We start from the raw sequence: 18,649 nt of genomic DNA, 5'->3' as shown, positions 1-18,649 counted from the left end.
TCTAAATATTCAGTAGTAGAAAAAATGTTAGCTCAATCATGGTCTGTCAATGAGATGTAACAGTTTTCTTTTATTAAAATCTATTTAATGATCGGGGGAACTATTTGGGAAACACTTATAATATCATGTTAGGTGGAAAAATAAGAATATATTTATTATATGGCCAGTTCTAAACTTTATTAAATTAATGTGTGTTACTAAAGACAGGAAGGAAACCCAACAAAACATTTACCTGGGTGATAAGATGGTGTGGGTATAAAATACGTGGAAGGGTCTATATAGGTTATTCAGTAGGTTTCTTATAAGCAAAGATTAAATCACTTCTTTCAAATATAGGGTGTGTTGCTTTATATACACAAATGATTTGTTTTTACCTCTACAGTTCCTTGTCCAGAAGGAAAATTCTCACGTTCTGGATTAATGCCCTGTCACCCATGTCCTCGTGACTATTACCAACCTCATGCAGGGAAGGCCTTCTGCCTGGCCTGTCCGTTTTATGGAACTACCCCGTTTGCTGGTTCCAGATCCATCACAGAATGCTCAAGTAAGATGAACTTCATTTCTTACATAATCCTGTGTTGAACACTTACTCTTCCCTGTCTCTGTTGTAGCTTCAGTTCTGATAATTACTATTTTCAGTGGATTTGGGTATCTGGACTTATTAAGTTGTCCTTCTGAAGTATTTTTGATGACCATAGAACAGAGTCTTGTTTTGGAAACACTGAACTTGATAACTTTTAAGAGTCTAGGATGTAGTGATGTATGCCATCCATCTGTTTTCTTTTATAAAATATAAGTGAAACAAATTATATGTGGTTTTACCCACTCTGACAACCAGATTCTTGACCATAGTACTTAGATATAGTCCACTTACTGGCCTATCTACCACACTGACATGTTTTTCTATTAATTGATTAGGTTTTAGTTCAACTTTCTCAGCAGCAGAGGAAAGTGTGGTGGCCCCTGCCTCTTTTGGACATATTAAAAAGAGGCCTGAAATCAGCAGTCAGGCAAGTTCATTTTGTATAAAATTTTCTCTGTGGAATGCTTGGAAAATAATTTTTCATTTTACATGTCACAGAAAAAGCACCAGGATTGAAACTTTAAGTAATTAAAATATATGAATTTTATAAATGAATAATTATATTTACACTGACTCCTGTTTAGAACAGTCCCAAAATGCAGCATTAGATGTTCTAAGTATCAAAAATGACAGTTTTTCCCAGCAATGCCTGGCAATAAGAATGAGTAGATATGGGGAGCCTTTTGATTCACTATAAACACTTACCGCAAGCACAACCCATCATTTGAGTAAGGGAACTTGGTTTAAGCAAAGGCCTTTTCTAATTGACAGAAAGAGTTACCCAACTTTCATGAAAATTATTTAAATTTCTTTGCCAGCAAAAAAAGAAAGGAAAAAAGATTTACTGGGAAAAAGTAGGAGTTTTTAAAATTAAGAAACATAAATTAAGAATATAGCTACAGCAAATGCTTTATATTTTTAAAAGACTAGTTGTTAAACCTTGATTACTTTAACAGATTCAGTCATTACTTTGACACTCTGCTCAATGTCATGAATTCCTTGCTTTTTAGTAGTTTTATGGATAATGGAATTACATTTCTGATTTCAACTTCCTGCAGCCTAGTCCAAACATAATGACTTGTTAGGGCTTTATAAGTTATATTTGAAACTGAGCCTAGTGGACATAGGAATTTGTAGGATCCTCTAAAGCAGCGGCTATCACATGGAGACATAGAAGAATCCTGGCCAACTTTTTAACACAGTAATGTGCAGAGTTCACTCCCAGAGATTCTGATTTAGCTGATCTGGGTTGAGGCCCTGACCTTAGTACATTTTAAAAATATCAATTGTATTCTAGCATGCAGCCAGCATTTAGAAATGCTCCTTAGGTTTACTAGATCATCACCCAAGAATAACATATATATCATTTGCTCCCCTATATGACAGGCACCAGTGTTATTCAGGCAGCAGCCGGCTAGCTTGTGAACTTACCTGGAAACAGGAACCAGCTGTCTAATGCTGTAAACCTTCTGACTCTCTAATCAAGACTGATTTTAAATAAATAGAGTGCCTTGTCTCTGATTGATTTCTTTTATGCTATTGGTAGGTTTTCCATGAATGCTTCTTAAACCCTTGCCACAATGGTGGAACCTGCCAACAACTTGGGCTTGGTTACGTTTGTCTCTGCCCACTTGGATATACAGGTAAATAACACCAAGGAATGTAGACTTTAATATATTTTTATAAGAAATAATTATGACTTGCAGTATCAAATTTTAGTCCATTAAATATATCCTGTAAGATACCATAGACCATGTAAATGCACCAAAATTTGTTGAACAAGATAAACAGTAGGTGAAAAAATTATACATACTTCACAAACAACAGTTTTTTTTACCCATTTTCGATAAAGAATAAAGACTTATCTTTCCTGTGAGTCTTTATCATAAACCACAAATTAAATTGAAATACAGTCCAGGTGTCATGTCCAAGGTTTTATTCTATCAAAAATCATATGCACAATACTCAACATAGAACAGATTATCCAGTGTAAACATCTTTAAATGAACTGCTAGTTTATCTCATTTGCTATACACACTGATAGAAGTTCTTGTAAATAGCTATGATTTATTGCTTTGTTTCTATCTTTCTAGAATCTGTGCTTAGAAAAACAATACGGCTTTGGACTTTATTATGTAGGAATTATGTTAAGAATTAAGGGTTTGTTTTTTTTTACAGTTTGGTTCACATTCCACTTGAGTTCAGAAACATAATTTTTGAGGGGAAATGAACTATATACCTTAAAATTGCAATTAATTTAAAATACTCATTTTCTTCTAGACAGTTTTTTTTTTTCAGTGTTGTGCAACCAACTTGAAGGTTTTTAATGAGAAAATGCTATGTCAGTAAAGGAACTCACCGCAAAATAAACAAAAGGAAAGTCAAGCAACAAAGTATAGCCAAGATCTGTCTAGAATATTGGCATTCCATTTATTATAGCTGGCTCATGGTGCATGCGTGTGTGTGTGTGTGTGTGTGTGTGTGTGTGTGTGTGTGTCTTTGTGAATTTTTATTAAAATATTTATCTTGACATTCCATAAGAAACAAAGGATCTTGTTTGGGAATTCTGCAAATCAGTCGTTCCTGAGAGAGGGCATAGGATAAGACACTGGTTCTCAGTCAGGTACATCAGAATCATCTGGAAGACTTGCTAAAACACACATTGCTGGAATCCAGGCCCAGAATTTCTGATTCAGTAGGTCTGGAGTACAGGCTGAGAATTCATATTTTTATTAATTCCCAGGTAACGCTGATGCTAGTGATGAGGACCCTGAGAAAGACTATGGGTTTTCAGCACAGCTAGCCCATAGGAAGCCTGCGTGCACCCTGTGGGAAGATGCAGCCCACTCTGGGACACCTGGCATGTGAGCTGCGATCTGGCAGGATTTATCCCCATCTCCTCCCTTCAGCCAGGTGACCTTGGTAGCAAGTACAGATAACATTGTAGCATTCACTTTGAGATTAGCATAATTCCTAGCTCCATTTTGTGCTTCCAAATGCCGCATCACACTTCTAATTTGGGATCTTTTGCTATCTTTGATGTATCTTTGTAAGAATATCTTAAATTTGTTTAGAAAGAGGTAGTATCCTCATTAAATACTTAAGAGATGGTAGCACTTAATGAATAGTGCCATTTTCTTTACCACTAGCCACTGAAAAATTCTGATTATTGAGATAATTACCTTTAAATGATCATGGTTCTGTTTTGGTAAATCCCTTCCTTGGATTGTCCCTCAGCATTTGGTTTACATTGTAGGCTTAAAGTGTGAAACAGACATCGATGAGTGCAGCCCACTGCCTTGCCTCAACAATGGAATTTGTAAAGACCTAGTTGGAGAATTCATTTGTGAGTGCCCAGCAGGTTACACAGGTAAGGGGAAAGTTTCTTGTTTTTAACAATATAAATCTTTGAATCATTAAGATTTTATCACTGAGATAGATTTGGAATGTGTCAAAGATACATTTATAAGTTATTATAAACATATTGAAGAAGGACGTTTTCAAATATTACTTATATGCATTGGGAAAATGTTCTTGTCCTTATCCTGTCATGTAAGGAGAGCAAGATATCAGTATGGCCATATGCAATTGCTTTGTAAAACAGGCAGACATGTTCCCATCTTTGCCAGCTACATGTGTGACGTTGGACAAGCCATTTAACTTCACTGAACCTGTTTCTTCATTTGTAAAAATGGAGGTGAGGAAATGAGAGAAAATATGTAAATCCTACTACACGTATTAGGTCCTTCCCAAGCTTTTTACTATCATTTTACTGAATTTATGAAGTGTATATGCTAATTTCTGTGGATGTTCATGTGTGTGTGTATAATTATTACTAACTATGGACTTTGGGCACATGTATCCTTGAAATTATTATGCACCATTATGCCTCTCCTTTTAACTTAAATAAATACATATTTAAGTGTTATCTTATTTTTTAGTATTTAAAATCTTTGTTTTTATGACTTAAATTTTTAAAAATAATTTCAACTTTTATTTTAAATTCAGAGGGTACACGTGCAGGTTTGTTACATGGATATATTGCATGATGCTGAGGTTTGGAGTACAGATGATTTTGCCACTCAGGCAGTGAGAATACTACTCAACAGGTAGTTTTTCAGCCCAAACCTCCCTTATTCTCCCCTCGAATAGTACCCGGCATCTACTGTTCCTATCTTTATTCCATGTATATTCACTGTGTCGCTCCCACTTTAAGTGAGAGCATGCAGTATTTGGCTTTCTGTTCCTGCTTTAAGTAACTTAGAATAATGGCCTGCAGCTGCATCCAGGTTGCTGCAAAGGACATGATTTTGTGGAGTTTTTATGGCTGCATAGTATTCCATAGTGTATAAGTACCACATTTTCTTTATCTAATCCACTATTGATGGGCACCTAGGTAGATTCCATGTCTTTGCTATTGTGAATAGTGCAGCAGTGAGCATACAAGTCCATGTGTCTTTTTGGTAGAATGATTATTTTTCTTTGGATGTATACCCCATAATGGGATTGCTGGAATAACTGGCCAATCGTACACAGAAAAATGAAACTGGACGCCAGCCTTTCACCATATACAAAAATTACTTGAGATGGATTAAAGATCTAAATGTAAGACTTCAAACCATAAAAATCCTAGAAAGAAAACCTAGGAAATGCCCTTCTTGACATCAGCCTTGGCAAAGGATTTATGACTGAGTCCCCAAAAGCAATTGCAACAAAAACAAAAATTAACAAGTGGGACCTAATTAAACTGAAGAGCTTCTGCACAGCAAAAAGAAAGCATCAATGGAATAAACAGACAACCTACATAATGGGAGAAAATATCTGCAAACTATGCATCTGACAAAAGTCTAGTATCCAGACTCTAAAAGGAACTTAAAATAATCAACAAACAAAACACAAATAACCTCATTAAATAATGGGAAAAGGACATGAACAGACACTTCTCTAAAGCAGACACAGAAACAACCAACAAACATGAAAGAAAGCTCATCATCACTGATCATCAGAGAAAGGCCATCAAAATGACAATGAGATATCATCTCACACCAGTCAAAATGGCTTTTTTTTTTTTTTTTTTTTTTTTTTGAGATGGAGTTTTGCTCTGTCGCCTAGGCTGGAGGGCAGTGGCATGATCTCAGCTCACTACACCTTCCACCTCCCAGGTTCAAGCAATTTTCCTGTCTCAGCCTCCAAAGTAGATGAGACTACAGGTGCAAGCCACCATGCCCAGCTGATTTTTTTGTATTTTTAGAAGAGATGAGGTTTCACTATATTGGTCTTGAACTCCTGATCTCAAGTGATCCACCTGCCTCAGCCTCCCAAAATGCTGGGATTACAGGCATGAGCCACTGCACCCGGCTAGAATGTCTATTACTAAAGAGTAAAAAATAACAAATGTTGACAAGGTTATAGAAAAAAATGGAACACGTACGCTTTTGGTAGGAATGTAAATTAGTTCAGCCACTGTGGAAAGCAGTTTGGATATTTCTCAAAGTATGTATCTTATTTAAGTCAAGAGTCACAGCTTCTAGCACCTTCTCAAAAAATAGTTCAGAAACAGTGATCTTATTCTAAATTCCCTTATTAACCCACATTATAATTATTATGATATTGATCATATATTCTAATAAAATAGACTAGGATTTACTATTTTATAAATATTAATAACCCTATATTATTATAGAGCATACTGACATCACCTAAATCATCCAGGCATTGTACCTAACTCATAAAATCATTATTATACTAAAAACATATCAGAATATGTATTTTAATACATGTGGGTATATAATTTTCTATATTTAAAAAAGTTTAGTAAAATTTTTATAATAATTCAAAGGAACCACATTCTAATAACTTTATCATATATCTAAAAACAATTTTCATAAAGACATGAAAATGTTTAACATAATTTGCAGTAGCAATCATTTGGAACAACTAATATATTCTATTTCAAATCTGTGCAATAATAGTAGTCCAGGCTTATGAAAAGGTATATTGAGTTTATACAGTAAAATTGCATTTCATCTGGAAGTGTAATTTGAAAGTTTATATATAGGGAGACCTAATAAATAGTCAAAGTTGTTGTCCTTGAAAATCCTTCAAATCAGCCATCAAGTACAGTAGAGTTGACATTGCACTTGATAAAGTGATAGTGTACTCTATCAACTACAGTGAACAGGCATGCTGTTTTGAAATATGCCTATTTTACCTCAACAAGAGAAGAAATCATTTTTGTCTTATGAACACCAAAGTGCATGGCTTGTGTTTAGGGATCACGTCGCATATATCTTGAAATAAATTGCTCTCAGCTTGTATTCTAAGAGGCCTACATGCTATGAGATGAACTGCAGACCTGCAGACTCATCATCCCTAACCAGGGTGTGTATTCAACAGCTAGAACCACAGCGAAATCGCTTGCCTGGTTTTCATTTTCTTTCTCGTGTTTCTTCCTCTTTGCCAAATGTATATGGTTGCATTTCCATACACAGTATTAAAATGCATCTGTATTCTACATTTCTTTTTCTTTTCCTTTCTTTTATTGAGAGGGAGTCTCGCTCTGTCACCAGACTGGCGTGCAATGGCACAACCACAGCTCACTGCAACCTCAACCTCTGAGGTTCAAGTGATTCTCCTGCCTCAGCCTCTCCAGTAGCTGGGACTACAGGCACGTGCCACCACACCTGGCTAATTTTTTGTATTTTTAGTAGAGACAGGGTTTCACCATGTTGGCCAGTATTGTCTCCATCTCTTGATCTTGTGATCCGCCCTCCTTGGCCTCCTAAAGTGCTGGGATTACAGGCCAGGAGTGAGCCATCGCGCCCAGACACATTTCTTTGTTTAAAATTCCAAATCTTATGTTAGCGACACCTGGCATTGAATCACGGTAACTTGTGACCAGAACGGCAAACACATGCTACGAGGACAGAATCAAGTTTCTAAATCAAAGAAATATATATTTATAACGGGAGCAGTGGCTCATGCGTGTAATCCCAGCACTGTAGGAGGCCAAGGTGGGTGGATCTTCTGGGGTCGGGAGTTCAAGACCAGCCTGACCAACATGGAGAAACCCTGCCTCTAATAAAAACACAAAAAGGTAGCTGGGCATGGTGGTGCCTGCCTGTAATCTCAGCTGTTTGGGAGGCTGAGGCAGGAGAATCGCTTGAACCCAGAGGTTGTGGTGAGTCAAGATAGCACCATTTCACTCCAGCCTGAGCACAAAAGTGAAAGTCTGTCTCAAAAAAGAAATACACACACACACACACACACACACACACACACACACACACACAACGTGAAATGTAAGGATGTATGTTATTTATTAGACATTAAATTTATTGTGTGGATTTACTGTGTGAAAACAAAAAAAGTGTTCATTATGGTCTGTCTGAAAGTATAGATTGTATGTTAGATTTACTATTATCAGAAAGCAATTTTTATTGTGAAATTTCCTTTTAGCATATTTTAGTGTCAAGGTACTTAAATTATTAGATGTGTGTTACATAATTCCATGAGTTATAAATTTAAGCATCCTAAACTCTTCAAATCAATGAGTCTTTGTGCATATCTTCTTAAATGTGAAGATTTATGGTTCTAGGCTCATTTCTGTGCTGTCCTTGGTAATGTAACAGGCCTCTTTGATCTGTTTCTAGGTATCTAAAATAAAGAATATGAATTGAATTACATCAGTTGTTCTCAAATTATGTTCACACAAAACTTGGCATAGCTGCACAGAAATTTGTGTTTTTTCTCCCATAATTTTTGCCACTTTTGTAACTGTAACATTGTAACTGTTACCAATTAAGTCTAAAAGAAACAAACTCAAAAAAGAGAACAACTAGCAAATAATTAAGGAGAAAAATTTGAAACAAAATCACACATTTTTAAACTAAAAAATATGGTCAGACATCCGTGGTTATTGTTTTCTATCGTATGCTGAATATGTTAGGTTTCTTGCTAGAAAAATTTTTCAGTTCACAGAATAGAAGAAATGTTTTATTTCAACATGTTTGGCAAAGAGTTAAATTTTTCACAGACATCTTACCCGTGATTTCCAATTTCCCTATTCCAACACTCAAACCACTTGCTTGGAAACTATTGGTCTTAAAGTCCTTACAAGTTTTCTCCAGCTCAAAGATTAATGATTCTTTGCAGGTCAACGGTGTGAAGAAAATATAAATGAGTGTAGCCCCAGTCCATGTTTAAATAAAGGAATCTGTGTCGATGGTGTGGCAGGCTATCGTTGCAGATGTGTGAAAGGATATGTAGGTAAGATGTTTCCAGTCTTCCCATGTTGTCTTAAAACCTTTTAAAGGAAAAAAATATCTTGCAAATTACCACACATTCGTACATTTCCTAATATGATATATATTAACGTAAATTTTTGGATTTTATGACTGTATTATGATTATTTAAGAGAAAGTCCTCATTTTTGAGGAAATACACTGAGGTTTTTGGGGTAAAAGGGCATGCAGGTCTACAATTTACTCTTGAATGGTTCAGCAAGACATAATTTGTGTATGTGGTGTGTGTATGTGTGTGTGTGTGTGTGTGTGTGTGTGTTACGACAAACTTTCAAGAAGAAACTGGAGACAAATTATGTAATATCATATTGCAAACAGATGTGCCATCATATGGTTAAAAGTGTATGCTTAAAGAGTAAATAAAAGAAAGAAAATGGCCAATAAAGGAAAAAGGCAAGATCAAAGAAACAGGCAAGAATTTACAGCTTTATTTCTTAACATCATCTCAGTTAGATATCTATTACCAAACTTAATTTGAAAAAAAAGAAGGTAAGATTTTTTTTTTTTTTTTTTTTTTTTTTTTTTTTTTGAGACGGAGTTTCACTCTTGTTACCCAGGCTGAAGTACAATGGCGTGATCTCGGCTCACCGCAACCTCCGCCTCCTGGGCTCAGGCAATTCTCCTGCCTCAGCCTCCTAAGTAGCTGGGATTACAGGCACATGCCACCACGCCCAGCTAGTTTTTTGTATTTTTAGTAGAGACGGGGTTTCACCATGTTGACCAGGATGGTCTCGATCTCTCGACCTCGTGATCCACCCGCCTCAGCCTCCCAAAGTGCTGGGATTACAGGCTTGAGCCACCGCGCCCGGCTGAAGGTAAGATTTTTTTTTTAAAAAAAGCAGATTATCAGCTGGGCACAGTGGTTCATACCTGTAATAGAGGCAGGTGGATCACTTGAGCTCGGGAGTTACCATCCTCACCAATATCTGTCTCTACTAAAAAATACAAAAATTATCCAGACATGGTATTTGGTACCTGTAGTCCCAGCTACTCGGGAGGCTAAGGCAGAAGAATCGCTTGAACCCAGGAGGTGAAGGTTGCAGTGAGCCAAGATCACACCACTGCGCTCCAGCCTAGGTGACAGAGCTAGACTCTGACTCAAAGAAAAACAAAACAAAACAAAAACAGAAACAAAAACAAAAAGTGCAGATTATTGAAACTCGGAGTTTCAAAAAAAAAAATGACTTAAAAAAGTCAGAGCCCATTATAGAATGGATCTCAAGCCAGTTTGATGAGCCATTGTCTCCATAGCCTGCATTCCAATCCTCTAGAAACAGCATCCTCCAGGAAGTCAACACTTCAATCACAGTGTTCCTAGGGAGTTAATCATTTGGCTGTTTCTGTTCCTTCTCGATCCTCAGGTCTGCATTGTGAAGCAGAAGTCAATGAATGCCTGCCAAACCCATGCTTAAATAATGCAGTCTGTGAAGACCAGGTGGGGGGATTTTTGTGCAAATGCCCACCTGGATTTCTGGGTACCCGATGTGGAAAGAATGTGGATGAGTGTCTCAGTCAGCCATGCAAAAATGGAGCTACCTGTAAAGACGGTGTAAATAGCTTCAGGTAAAAGGCTAAGTCTGATTTTTTTTTCACTATTACTATTTTTAAACTATACAGTGATTTTTGCAGCCTTTATGGAGTATTGCTTTGAGTCTTGAGTCAGCCATTCTCAAATGCTGGCCCTGGGATAGGCTACAGCTGAATCTCCCCACCACCATTTCTGCTTCAGTAAGTCTGGAGTAGAGCCTACCATTTTAAAATAGGCAACCTGTTATGGCTTATGTTTCTCAATGACTCTGAGGCACAGCCATGTTTGGGAACTAATGTTCTATACTTGGGAAGTCATAAAATATGAAATATAATTACTCAGAAGCAAATACAGTAGCACTAGACAAAACTCATTTTAAAATATTTTATGCTTTAGCTAAAGTTTTTATACTAGATAAGATCAAAATGGAATCTGCAATCATACTGTGACAGTGCTCATCTATATTCTATGTCCATAATATTCAAACTCTTTTTTAGCTTAGTAACCTTTGGTTCAAAGAAAATCTAACATGAATGTAAAAAATTAAAATAATAAAAGCTACGCTTTTGTGGCTGAAAATAGTGGTGTTTGAGGGGTAGAAAGACTGTGTCTCCCTGAGGCAGCTCTTTGGTGCCAGTAGAATACAGTTTGAAAAACAACCCTCTCCTGTTGTCATTATCAAAACTATCCCATTCCATCCCCTACTCTTTGCAGGGAAGTACAGAAGACAGCACATCTTCAGTACACACTCCAGATTTTGCTTACTTGCAAAATTTTAGAAAACTGTATTGTCCTCAAGATGCTGTTGGTTTTATAAGTTTGCAAAAGTAAAAACCAAAAAAGAGAAAAAGAGGCCTGGCCCAGTTGCAACATTGACGCATCCCCTTCCTTCTAGTTCAGCCTTTTCTATTACCATCCTCCCACAAACAGCCAAGGCACTGTCCAGAAGAAATAAGAAGGCAGTTCTGCCAATGAGATTTTTGCCTTCCATCTGTAAATGAGCTCTTATCATGTAACATCATTTTCTCATGGGTGTTTGACATTTTCTGGCATATAGTACCTAACTAGGCTGGGCGTGGTGGCTCACGCCTGTAATCCCAGCACTTTGGGAGGCCAAGACCAGCAGATCATGAGGTCAGAAGATCGAGACCATCCTGGCCAACATGGTGAAACCCCATCTCTACTAAAATACAAAAAATTAGCCAGGCGTGGTGCCTATAACCTCAGCTACTTGTAAGGCTGAGGCAGGGGAATTGCTTGAACCTGGGCAGAGGAGGTTGCAGTGAGCCGAGATCATGCCACTGCATTCCAGCTGGGAGACAGAGCAAGACTCTGTCTTCAACAACAACCAAACAAACAAACAAAAAAAGATTGATGCATACCAAAGTTGTCTAAATCCTAACTAGAAGAAAGATGAAAGTACATGGTCCCAATTCAGAAGGAAGCACGTGTGTTGTTGACAAAGTGAATCTATTTCATAGATGAGGATATGATAGTGTTGTAATGACACCAAACACAGGAGGATAAAGGTGAGTGAAATCATAGTCAAAATAGATTTACCATCCAATACAGAGAGCCAGTAAAGATCTCCCAATTCCAACTGAGACTTTTGTTTAAATTCCCCAAACACCAATTATTCATATTAGTCATTAATAGGTCAATATCTAAGAGGTCTTCATATAAACATGTTAGTAACAATAACATTAGCATTTATTGGAACCACTCCTTTTAAATTACAAAATATTTCAGTCATACAGAAAATTACAAAGAATAATAAAAGTCATGTACTGATCACTGTGATTATCAAACCTTAGTATTTTGCAATATTTGATTCACATCTTTTGTTTTAAAGAAGTAAGTTCTAAAGGTAGGGCTATATTCCCTCCAAAACACACATGCACACACACACACACACACGCACACACACACACACGCACACACTCACTCACACTTCTTCTTCCCCCAGCGGCAGTCACTGTCCTGAAGTCTGAATATATCTTTTTTATTCAGGTTTTATATTTTGCTATATATATGACTCTATAAATAGCATATAAGTTACATGTTACTTAAGTGGTATCATAACATACATATTCTTTCGCAGTTTTTTTTTTTCCTCTCAGCATTCTATTTTCAAGTGTTATCAAGGTGGTTACATTTGTCTCTGGTTTGTTCATTTGAGTTGCTCCTTAGTATTCCATTACATGATGGAATTAATTACACTATAATTCATTTTCTCATTCTCCTGTCCATAGACATTTAGAATGATGCTGCTATGAACATTTGTTATATGGGTCCCTGTGTACTTTGTGCAATTATCTCCTAGAGTAGATAACAAGAAATGGATTTACAGGGCTCTGGGAAAACAAGCTCTCAACTTCTTGAGACATTGCCAAATTGTAGTCCTATTCATTATGTGGGACTTGCTATTTTTATGACACCCATGTCAACGTTTGACATTACTAGATATATTTTCTATTCTGATGAGTTTAATGGTTTGTTGCATAGCACAGAAACTGTATAGCATCCTGATTAAGAAAAAGGTTATAGGTTGGTTCAAAATCCCACTCTACCACTTGGTAGCAACAGAACTTGGGCAAATTCTTTAACCTCTCCAAGCAACAGTTTAGCTCATCTGTAAAATGGGAATAATACTAGTATTATCTCATTGTTATGAAAATTGGCTTAACATATAACAGCCTTTAGAACAGCATCTGAACTTTTTGTACTTTTCTAAGGACTCCTATGAGGAGAGAAACAACAATGTGTGAATTATAGTTCACCTGGACCAGAACTACTTTCTACTTTATTTTTCTTCTGCAACATTTCTAATACATCTTGTCTTATATAGGTTTGATCAGATGAACAGGAAAAAATAACCTACAATTAAAATATTGTTTTGATGTAGAAAATGTGTTCCAATATCTCAATTTTCAAAGATTTTTGAGATAAGATTATCATAATGGGAGACTTCCTACAACGGTTCTAATTGTTACATTTGGTTTTCTTTCAGATGCCAATGTGCACCCGGCTTCACAGGATCACACTGTGAATTGAACATCAATGAGTGTCAGTCTAACCCATGTAAAAATCAGGCCACCTGTGTGGATGAACTAAATTCATATAGTTGTAAATGTCAGCCAGGATTTTCAGGCAACAGGTGTGAAACAGGTATATATTAACTCAATGTTATTAATAACAATACTAAATATAGTAATATGGTAACAATACCAATTTTTGCCTATACCAAGCACTGCCTGTAAGCCAAAAACTATGCCAAGCACTTTGTACTCAGTTAATCTTCACATTCATCCAACAAACTAGGTACTACTATTATAACCCTCAATGACAGATGATGAAATTAAAGTTTAGAAATTTAGGGGGGAAATAGAGACAACTGAATTTAGTAGAACTCTTCACGTTCTACTTATTTATAATAGAGAATTATAAATAAGTAAATATTTATAATTTATAATTATAAGTAAATATTTATAATTTATAATTATAAATAAATATTTATAATTTATAATTATAAATAAATATTTATTATTTATAATTATAAATAAATGTTTATAATTTATAATTATAAATAAATGTTTATAATTATAATTATAAATAAATGTTTATAATTATAAATAAATGTTTATAATTATAATTATAAATAAATGTTTATAATTATAATTATAAATAAATGTTTATAATTATAAATAAATGTTTATAATATATAATTATAAATAAGTAAATTATAAATAAGTAGAATAAATAAGTGAGAATCCACGGACATATTTGAGAATCAGCAGATCAAATCTAAATTCTCAGGAGACTGGAGTCTTTTAGCTGTAAGACTTGCTTTATTGAGTGAGCTATGCAGGTTTGGGGCAGAGATGAATTGCTCATGAAATAGAGAAAAGCCAGAGCCCTGAGTAGGGCAGCATGTTGTCCTTACAGCACCTCCTCCTTCTCTCCTGTGACATCAGTTATTTCCTCTCTACTGAGTCATTCTCATTGGCATACAGAAATGCTTTAGTATCTTTTAGTAGTATTTCAGTTCCACCTCTCCTTCCAACTACTCCTTGTTTCTCAGCTTTCCTTCACTATTGAATACTTTTCCTATCTTATATACTCACTGGTTATTTTATTTAAAAGAATGCACTATGTAATTTGTAAATAATATGTATTTAATTTTAAAACTGCTTCTCAGATGAATAATAATATTCACTAAAGTGAACTTCTTTGACAATAGCACTGCTTCCTTTGACAGTTGGAAATGTCTTTCAAGGGCCATGGTCTGCACACTTTTCTTATTCATTGCAGAACAGTCTACAGGCTTTAACCTGGATTTTGAAGTTTCTGGCATCTATGGATATGTCTTACTAGATGGCATCCTCCCAACTCTCCATGCTGTAACCTGCACCTTCTGGATGAAATCCTCTGATGAAATGAACTATGGAACACCAATCTCCTATGCAGTTGAAAATGGCAGCGACAATACCTTGCTCCTGACTGATTATAATGGGTAAGCACAAGTGTCGGGAAGGCTGTGCTTAAGATCTTATCTTAGAACCAAATTAGAACTGACATTGAGGATGGGAAGTGGGGAAGTAAAGGGTCAGGTATTCCCAGAAAACAGCAGGGTGTCAATAATCAAATGGAGCATCTGAACAAGTTCTTTTAGTGATAATGCCTCTAACACTGTGTTTTGCTGTTTACTAAGTATTTTCATATATATTACTTCATCTGATCTTCACAATGACCTGAGGAGCTAGTGCCCATTTTACAGATAGTAGCATAAAGTTTCAGAAAGTCTAAATGACTTGCTCCAAATCTCACACCTTGGGAGTAGCAGGGCTAAGTCTCAAAATCTGACTCACATACTGATGCTCTCTCTTTTATATAATCCCTTAACCTCTAAAAGTTAAGGGATTTCAGTGACATCATTGGCCCTTGGGAGACAAGTATATTACATAAAAATCAGTATGCAAACTCAGTGTACATATTTCTTTAGAATCCATTAATTCCAACTCGAGGGTCCCATTCCCCTGGGCTATCAGGAGAGCCAGCCTTAGTTGTACTCGGAATCTTGGCAAAGAGCCATAGACTTCAGCAGGACTTCCATCATTGGTTGGCTGTCCATGTTATTTATCACTGAGCTGTCCACTGACCCAGCCTTTGTGGTCCCTTTAAAACCACTGCCCTTTTCAACATGTGAAATTCTTGGCAAAACTTCACGTTCATAACTTCAATGTGAATAGTTTCTCTGGTGTACCACATGGCCTTTTCCTCTCAGATCCACTAAAATTGTTGGCCTACTTATGAGCAGGTTGTTGGTGTTTAAAACCCACTGAGCTTTCTTTCCTGTCCCCAATCCAGGGGAATCTCACTATTTTGGTAGAAATATCCCATCCTCAAATACTATTCTTTTAAATGTACTTGATCTGTCAAAAAAGAAAAATCCAGGAAATTTGCAAAAACCCTCCTTTGGGACAAAATATATATAAAGAGAGTAACTGTTGTCTCTTTGAATAAGGAAAGAAACTGGAAAAAATGTAGAAAGGAAATCGTTAATTTGCAAAACTATTATTTTTTTCAAAAAATCTGTAAACATGATCGAGAAGATGCTGGGAGAAGTAGTCAATAAATTTTTATCTTCATTATCAACTTTTTCTAATCGTTTCTTTTGCTCCATTTGATTTTGAAGATTTTTCCTTTAAGCTGCCTATTAGCTTTGCCATTTCCCTGAATGACACAGTTGTTGGAAACATCTTCTGGCTGGCCACCTTGTTGTTTCAATTATTCTTTTCTTTGGATCAACATACTTTTTCTGACAAAGGACTGCATGAGCAACTGTCTTAGTCTATTCAGGCAGCTGAAAAAAAAAAAAAAGCATAGACTTGGTGGCTTGTAAAGAACATAAATGTATTTCTCACAGTTCTGGAGGCTTCAAGATCAAGGTACCAGCATAGTTAGTGTCTGGGGAGGGCCCAGTTTCCTGTCCACAGATGGCACCTTCTTGCTATGTCTTCACATGGTAAAAGGACAAGTAGACTCTTCAGAGCCCTCATGACCTAATCACTTCCAAAAGACTCCACCTCCTAATCACATTGGTGATTATGTATTATATAAATTTTGAGAGAGCACACAGATAGTCCTATCATGGCAGCAACCATCAAACAGACTTCTTATTTGTTTGATGAGGTATCTAGGAAACATCTGAAGTTTGTTCTTGGTCTTAAGAAACTTACATTCTGGAAGAAGGATGTCAGTCTGACATTTACACAATTCTCACCCTTTCCATTCTTGACTCATTCTCTCCAAAACAGCCAGTTGGTAAACTGTCTCAAATTGTAACAGCTTCTCTTGGCTCATCCTAAGACTTTTTGCTACCCCTCAGTGTTTAAGAAACACAAACCAATTTTCAGTGAGCTGAAATAAAGTATAATTAGTAAATCAAATCTGCTTCTATAAAATGTAACCAAATGGTTAAAAAAAAAAAAGTAATAGGTTTACACAAAGTGCTTTACCCACAAAAAAAGGAAAAAGAAGAAAAATAGTAATGTGCCCCACAGAAAGGATTGCAGCATATGCCTAATGACTACATTCCCTGGAATCTCTCTCTCCGCAGCTGGGTTCTTTATGTGAATGGCAGGGAAAGGATAACAAACTGTCCCTCGGTGAATGATGGCAGATGGCATCACATTGCAATCACTTGGACAAGTGCCAATGGAGTCTGGAAAGTCTATATCGATGGGAAATTATCTGACGGTGGTGCTGGCCTCTCTGTTGGTTTGGCCATACCTGGTATGTTTTAACAAAATGAGTATAATTCTGTTGGACTCTAGAGGTGGTTTAGCTTACATGGATATCAGCTTTGCAAGCGTTGTTGTCCTTGGTTTCAAACAAAGATTAACAACTAACTCTCTCATTTCCTACTCCCTGGATCTCCTAACTCTGGGTTATTAGAAGCTTTTTCCCTAGGTAAGCTGTTTGCCTCTCTGTGTGAGAAATGCCTTTGGAGATGTACATTAAGACTACCAAAAAGCATGCTAGACTAACAGCTGGTTGCTAAACTAGCTTCCAAGGACATTAATTACTGGTATTTTGTTGTTGTTGTTTAAGGATTGTTTTGTTTTGTGTTGTAATCAGTGTGTAAGCAGGACCACTGCTATCCATCTTTTATGCCCCTTTTAGATCTCAACCTGTCTTCTAAAAAGTATTTTTAAATAAATATCGCAGGAGTTTTAGTTTGAAGAAATGCAAACTAAATTTCATTAGGTGATCCAGGGTTCTTAGCATTGTACATGGCAATAAGCTTGTTTTATCTGGATAGATCTATAGAAGTATATGCCTACGACATGATTTTTTACTTTGCTCATTTGTTTCAGATATAAAACATGGTGCCTAGATAAAAGACAAATAAAACAAAAATGAATTAAAGTATTAGGAACTGACTAATATAGTCTAGAAGTAAGTTGTATGAAACTAGGATAAGTATACTAATCAGTATAGCACAAAAATACTAAGCTTCATAAAAATGTGATGAGATAACCTTTGGGAAGCCTCAAATTCAATACTTATTTATTAGAAACTATTGTCTGGGCACAGTGGCTCATGGCTGTAATCCCAGCACTTTGGGAGCCGAGGCAGGTGGATCACAAGTTCAGGAGTTTGAGACCACCCTGGCCAATACAGTGAAACCACATCTCTACTAAAAATACAAAAAAAAATTAGCTGGGTATGGTGGTGTGCATCTGTAGTCCCAGCTACTCAGGAGGCTGAGGCAGGAGAATCGCTTGAACCTGGGAGGCAGAGGTTGCAGTGAGCCGAGATCACACCATTGCACTCCAGCCTAGGTGATGGTGAGAGACTGTGTCTCAAAAAAACAAAGAAAAGAAAAAGAGAAAAAAAAATTATTGTCCATTCATTGTTTCACTTTTAATACTAAGAAGATCCATGCAGATCAAATCAAAAGTGACCTACTTGTGAATTTAAAGAATATGTCCTAAGCACTTGCTAAATGGGCCAGGCACCTGTGCAAGACACTGGAAACCCAATGGTGAGCAAAAGTCATGTGTTCCCTGCTCTCCAGAAGCTTTTATTATGGTTGGGAAGTGAGGTGTTCATGACATAATTACACTGCATAATATGTAATTTCACAATGAGGCAAGCACTATGGAGGAAAGAACATCATTCATGAAAGCCTATAACCGAGGAGCTGATGTAGAATGGGGAGTCAATGGA

General features: G+C 36.4%; 1 protein-coding gene across 3 annotated transcripts in view; it reads left to right on the top strand.

Annotated features, from left to right (window-relative positions):
* SVEP1 (sushi, von Willebrand factor type A, EGF and pentraxin domain containing 1) overlaps positions 1 to 18,649 on the top strand; it is a 210,617-nt gene that overhangs the window by 120,119 nt on the left and 71,849 nt on the right. For all 3 annotated transcript variants that reach the window (XM_074395151.1, XM_003925239.4, XM_074395153.1), the window contains exons 19-27: positions 383 to 544; positions 919 to 1,010; positions 2,130 to 2,226; positions 3,840 to 3,953; positions 8,738 to 8,851; positions 10,248 to 10,449; positions 13,425 to 13,582; positions 14,726 to 14,927; positions 17,034 to 17,209. In XM_074395151.1, the coding sequence (XP_074251252.1) occupies positions 383 to 544; positions 919 to 1,010; positions 2,130 to 2,226; positions 3,840 to 3,953; positions 8,738 to 8,851; positions 10,248 to 10,449; positions 13,425 to 13,582; positions 14,726 to 14,927; positions 17,034 to 17,209 (1,317 nt within the window). The remainder of the gene's footprint in view (positions 1 to 382; positions 545 to 918; positions 1,011 to 2,129; positions 2,227 to 3,839; positions 3,954 to 8,737; positions 8,852 to 10,247; positions 10,450 to 13,424; positions 13,583 to 14,725; positions 14,928 to 17,033; positions 17,210 to 18,649) is intronic.

Source organism: Saimiri boliviensis, chromosome 2 (assembly GCF_048565385.1).
Source record: "Saimiri boliviensis isolate mSaiBol1 chromosome 2, mSaiBol1.pri, whole genome shotgun sequence".
In the NCBI taxonomy this organism is placed as follows: Eukaryota; Metazoa; Chordata; class Mammalia; order Primates; family Cebidae; genus Saimiri; species Saimiri boliviensis.
This window is presented reverse-complemented; position numbering and strand designations above follow the sequence as displayed.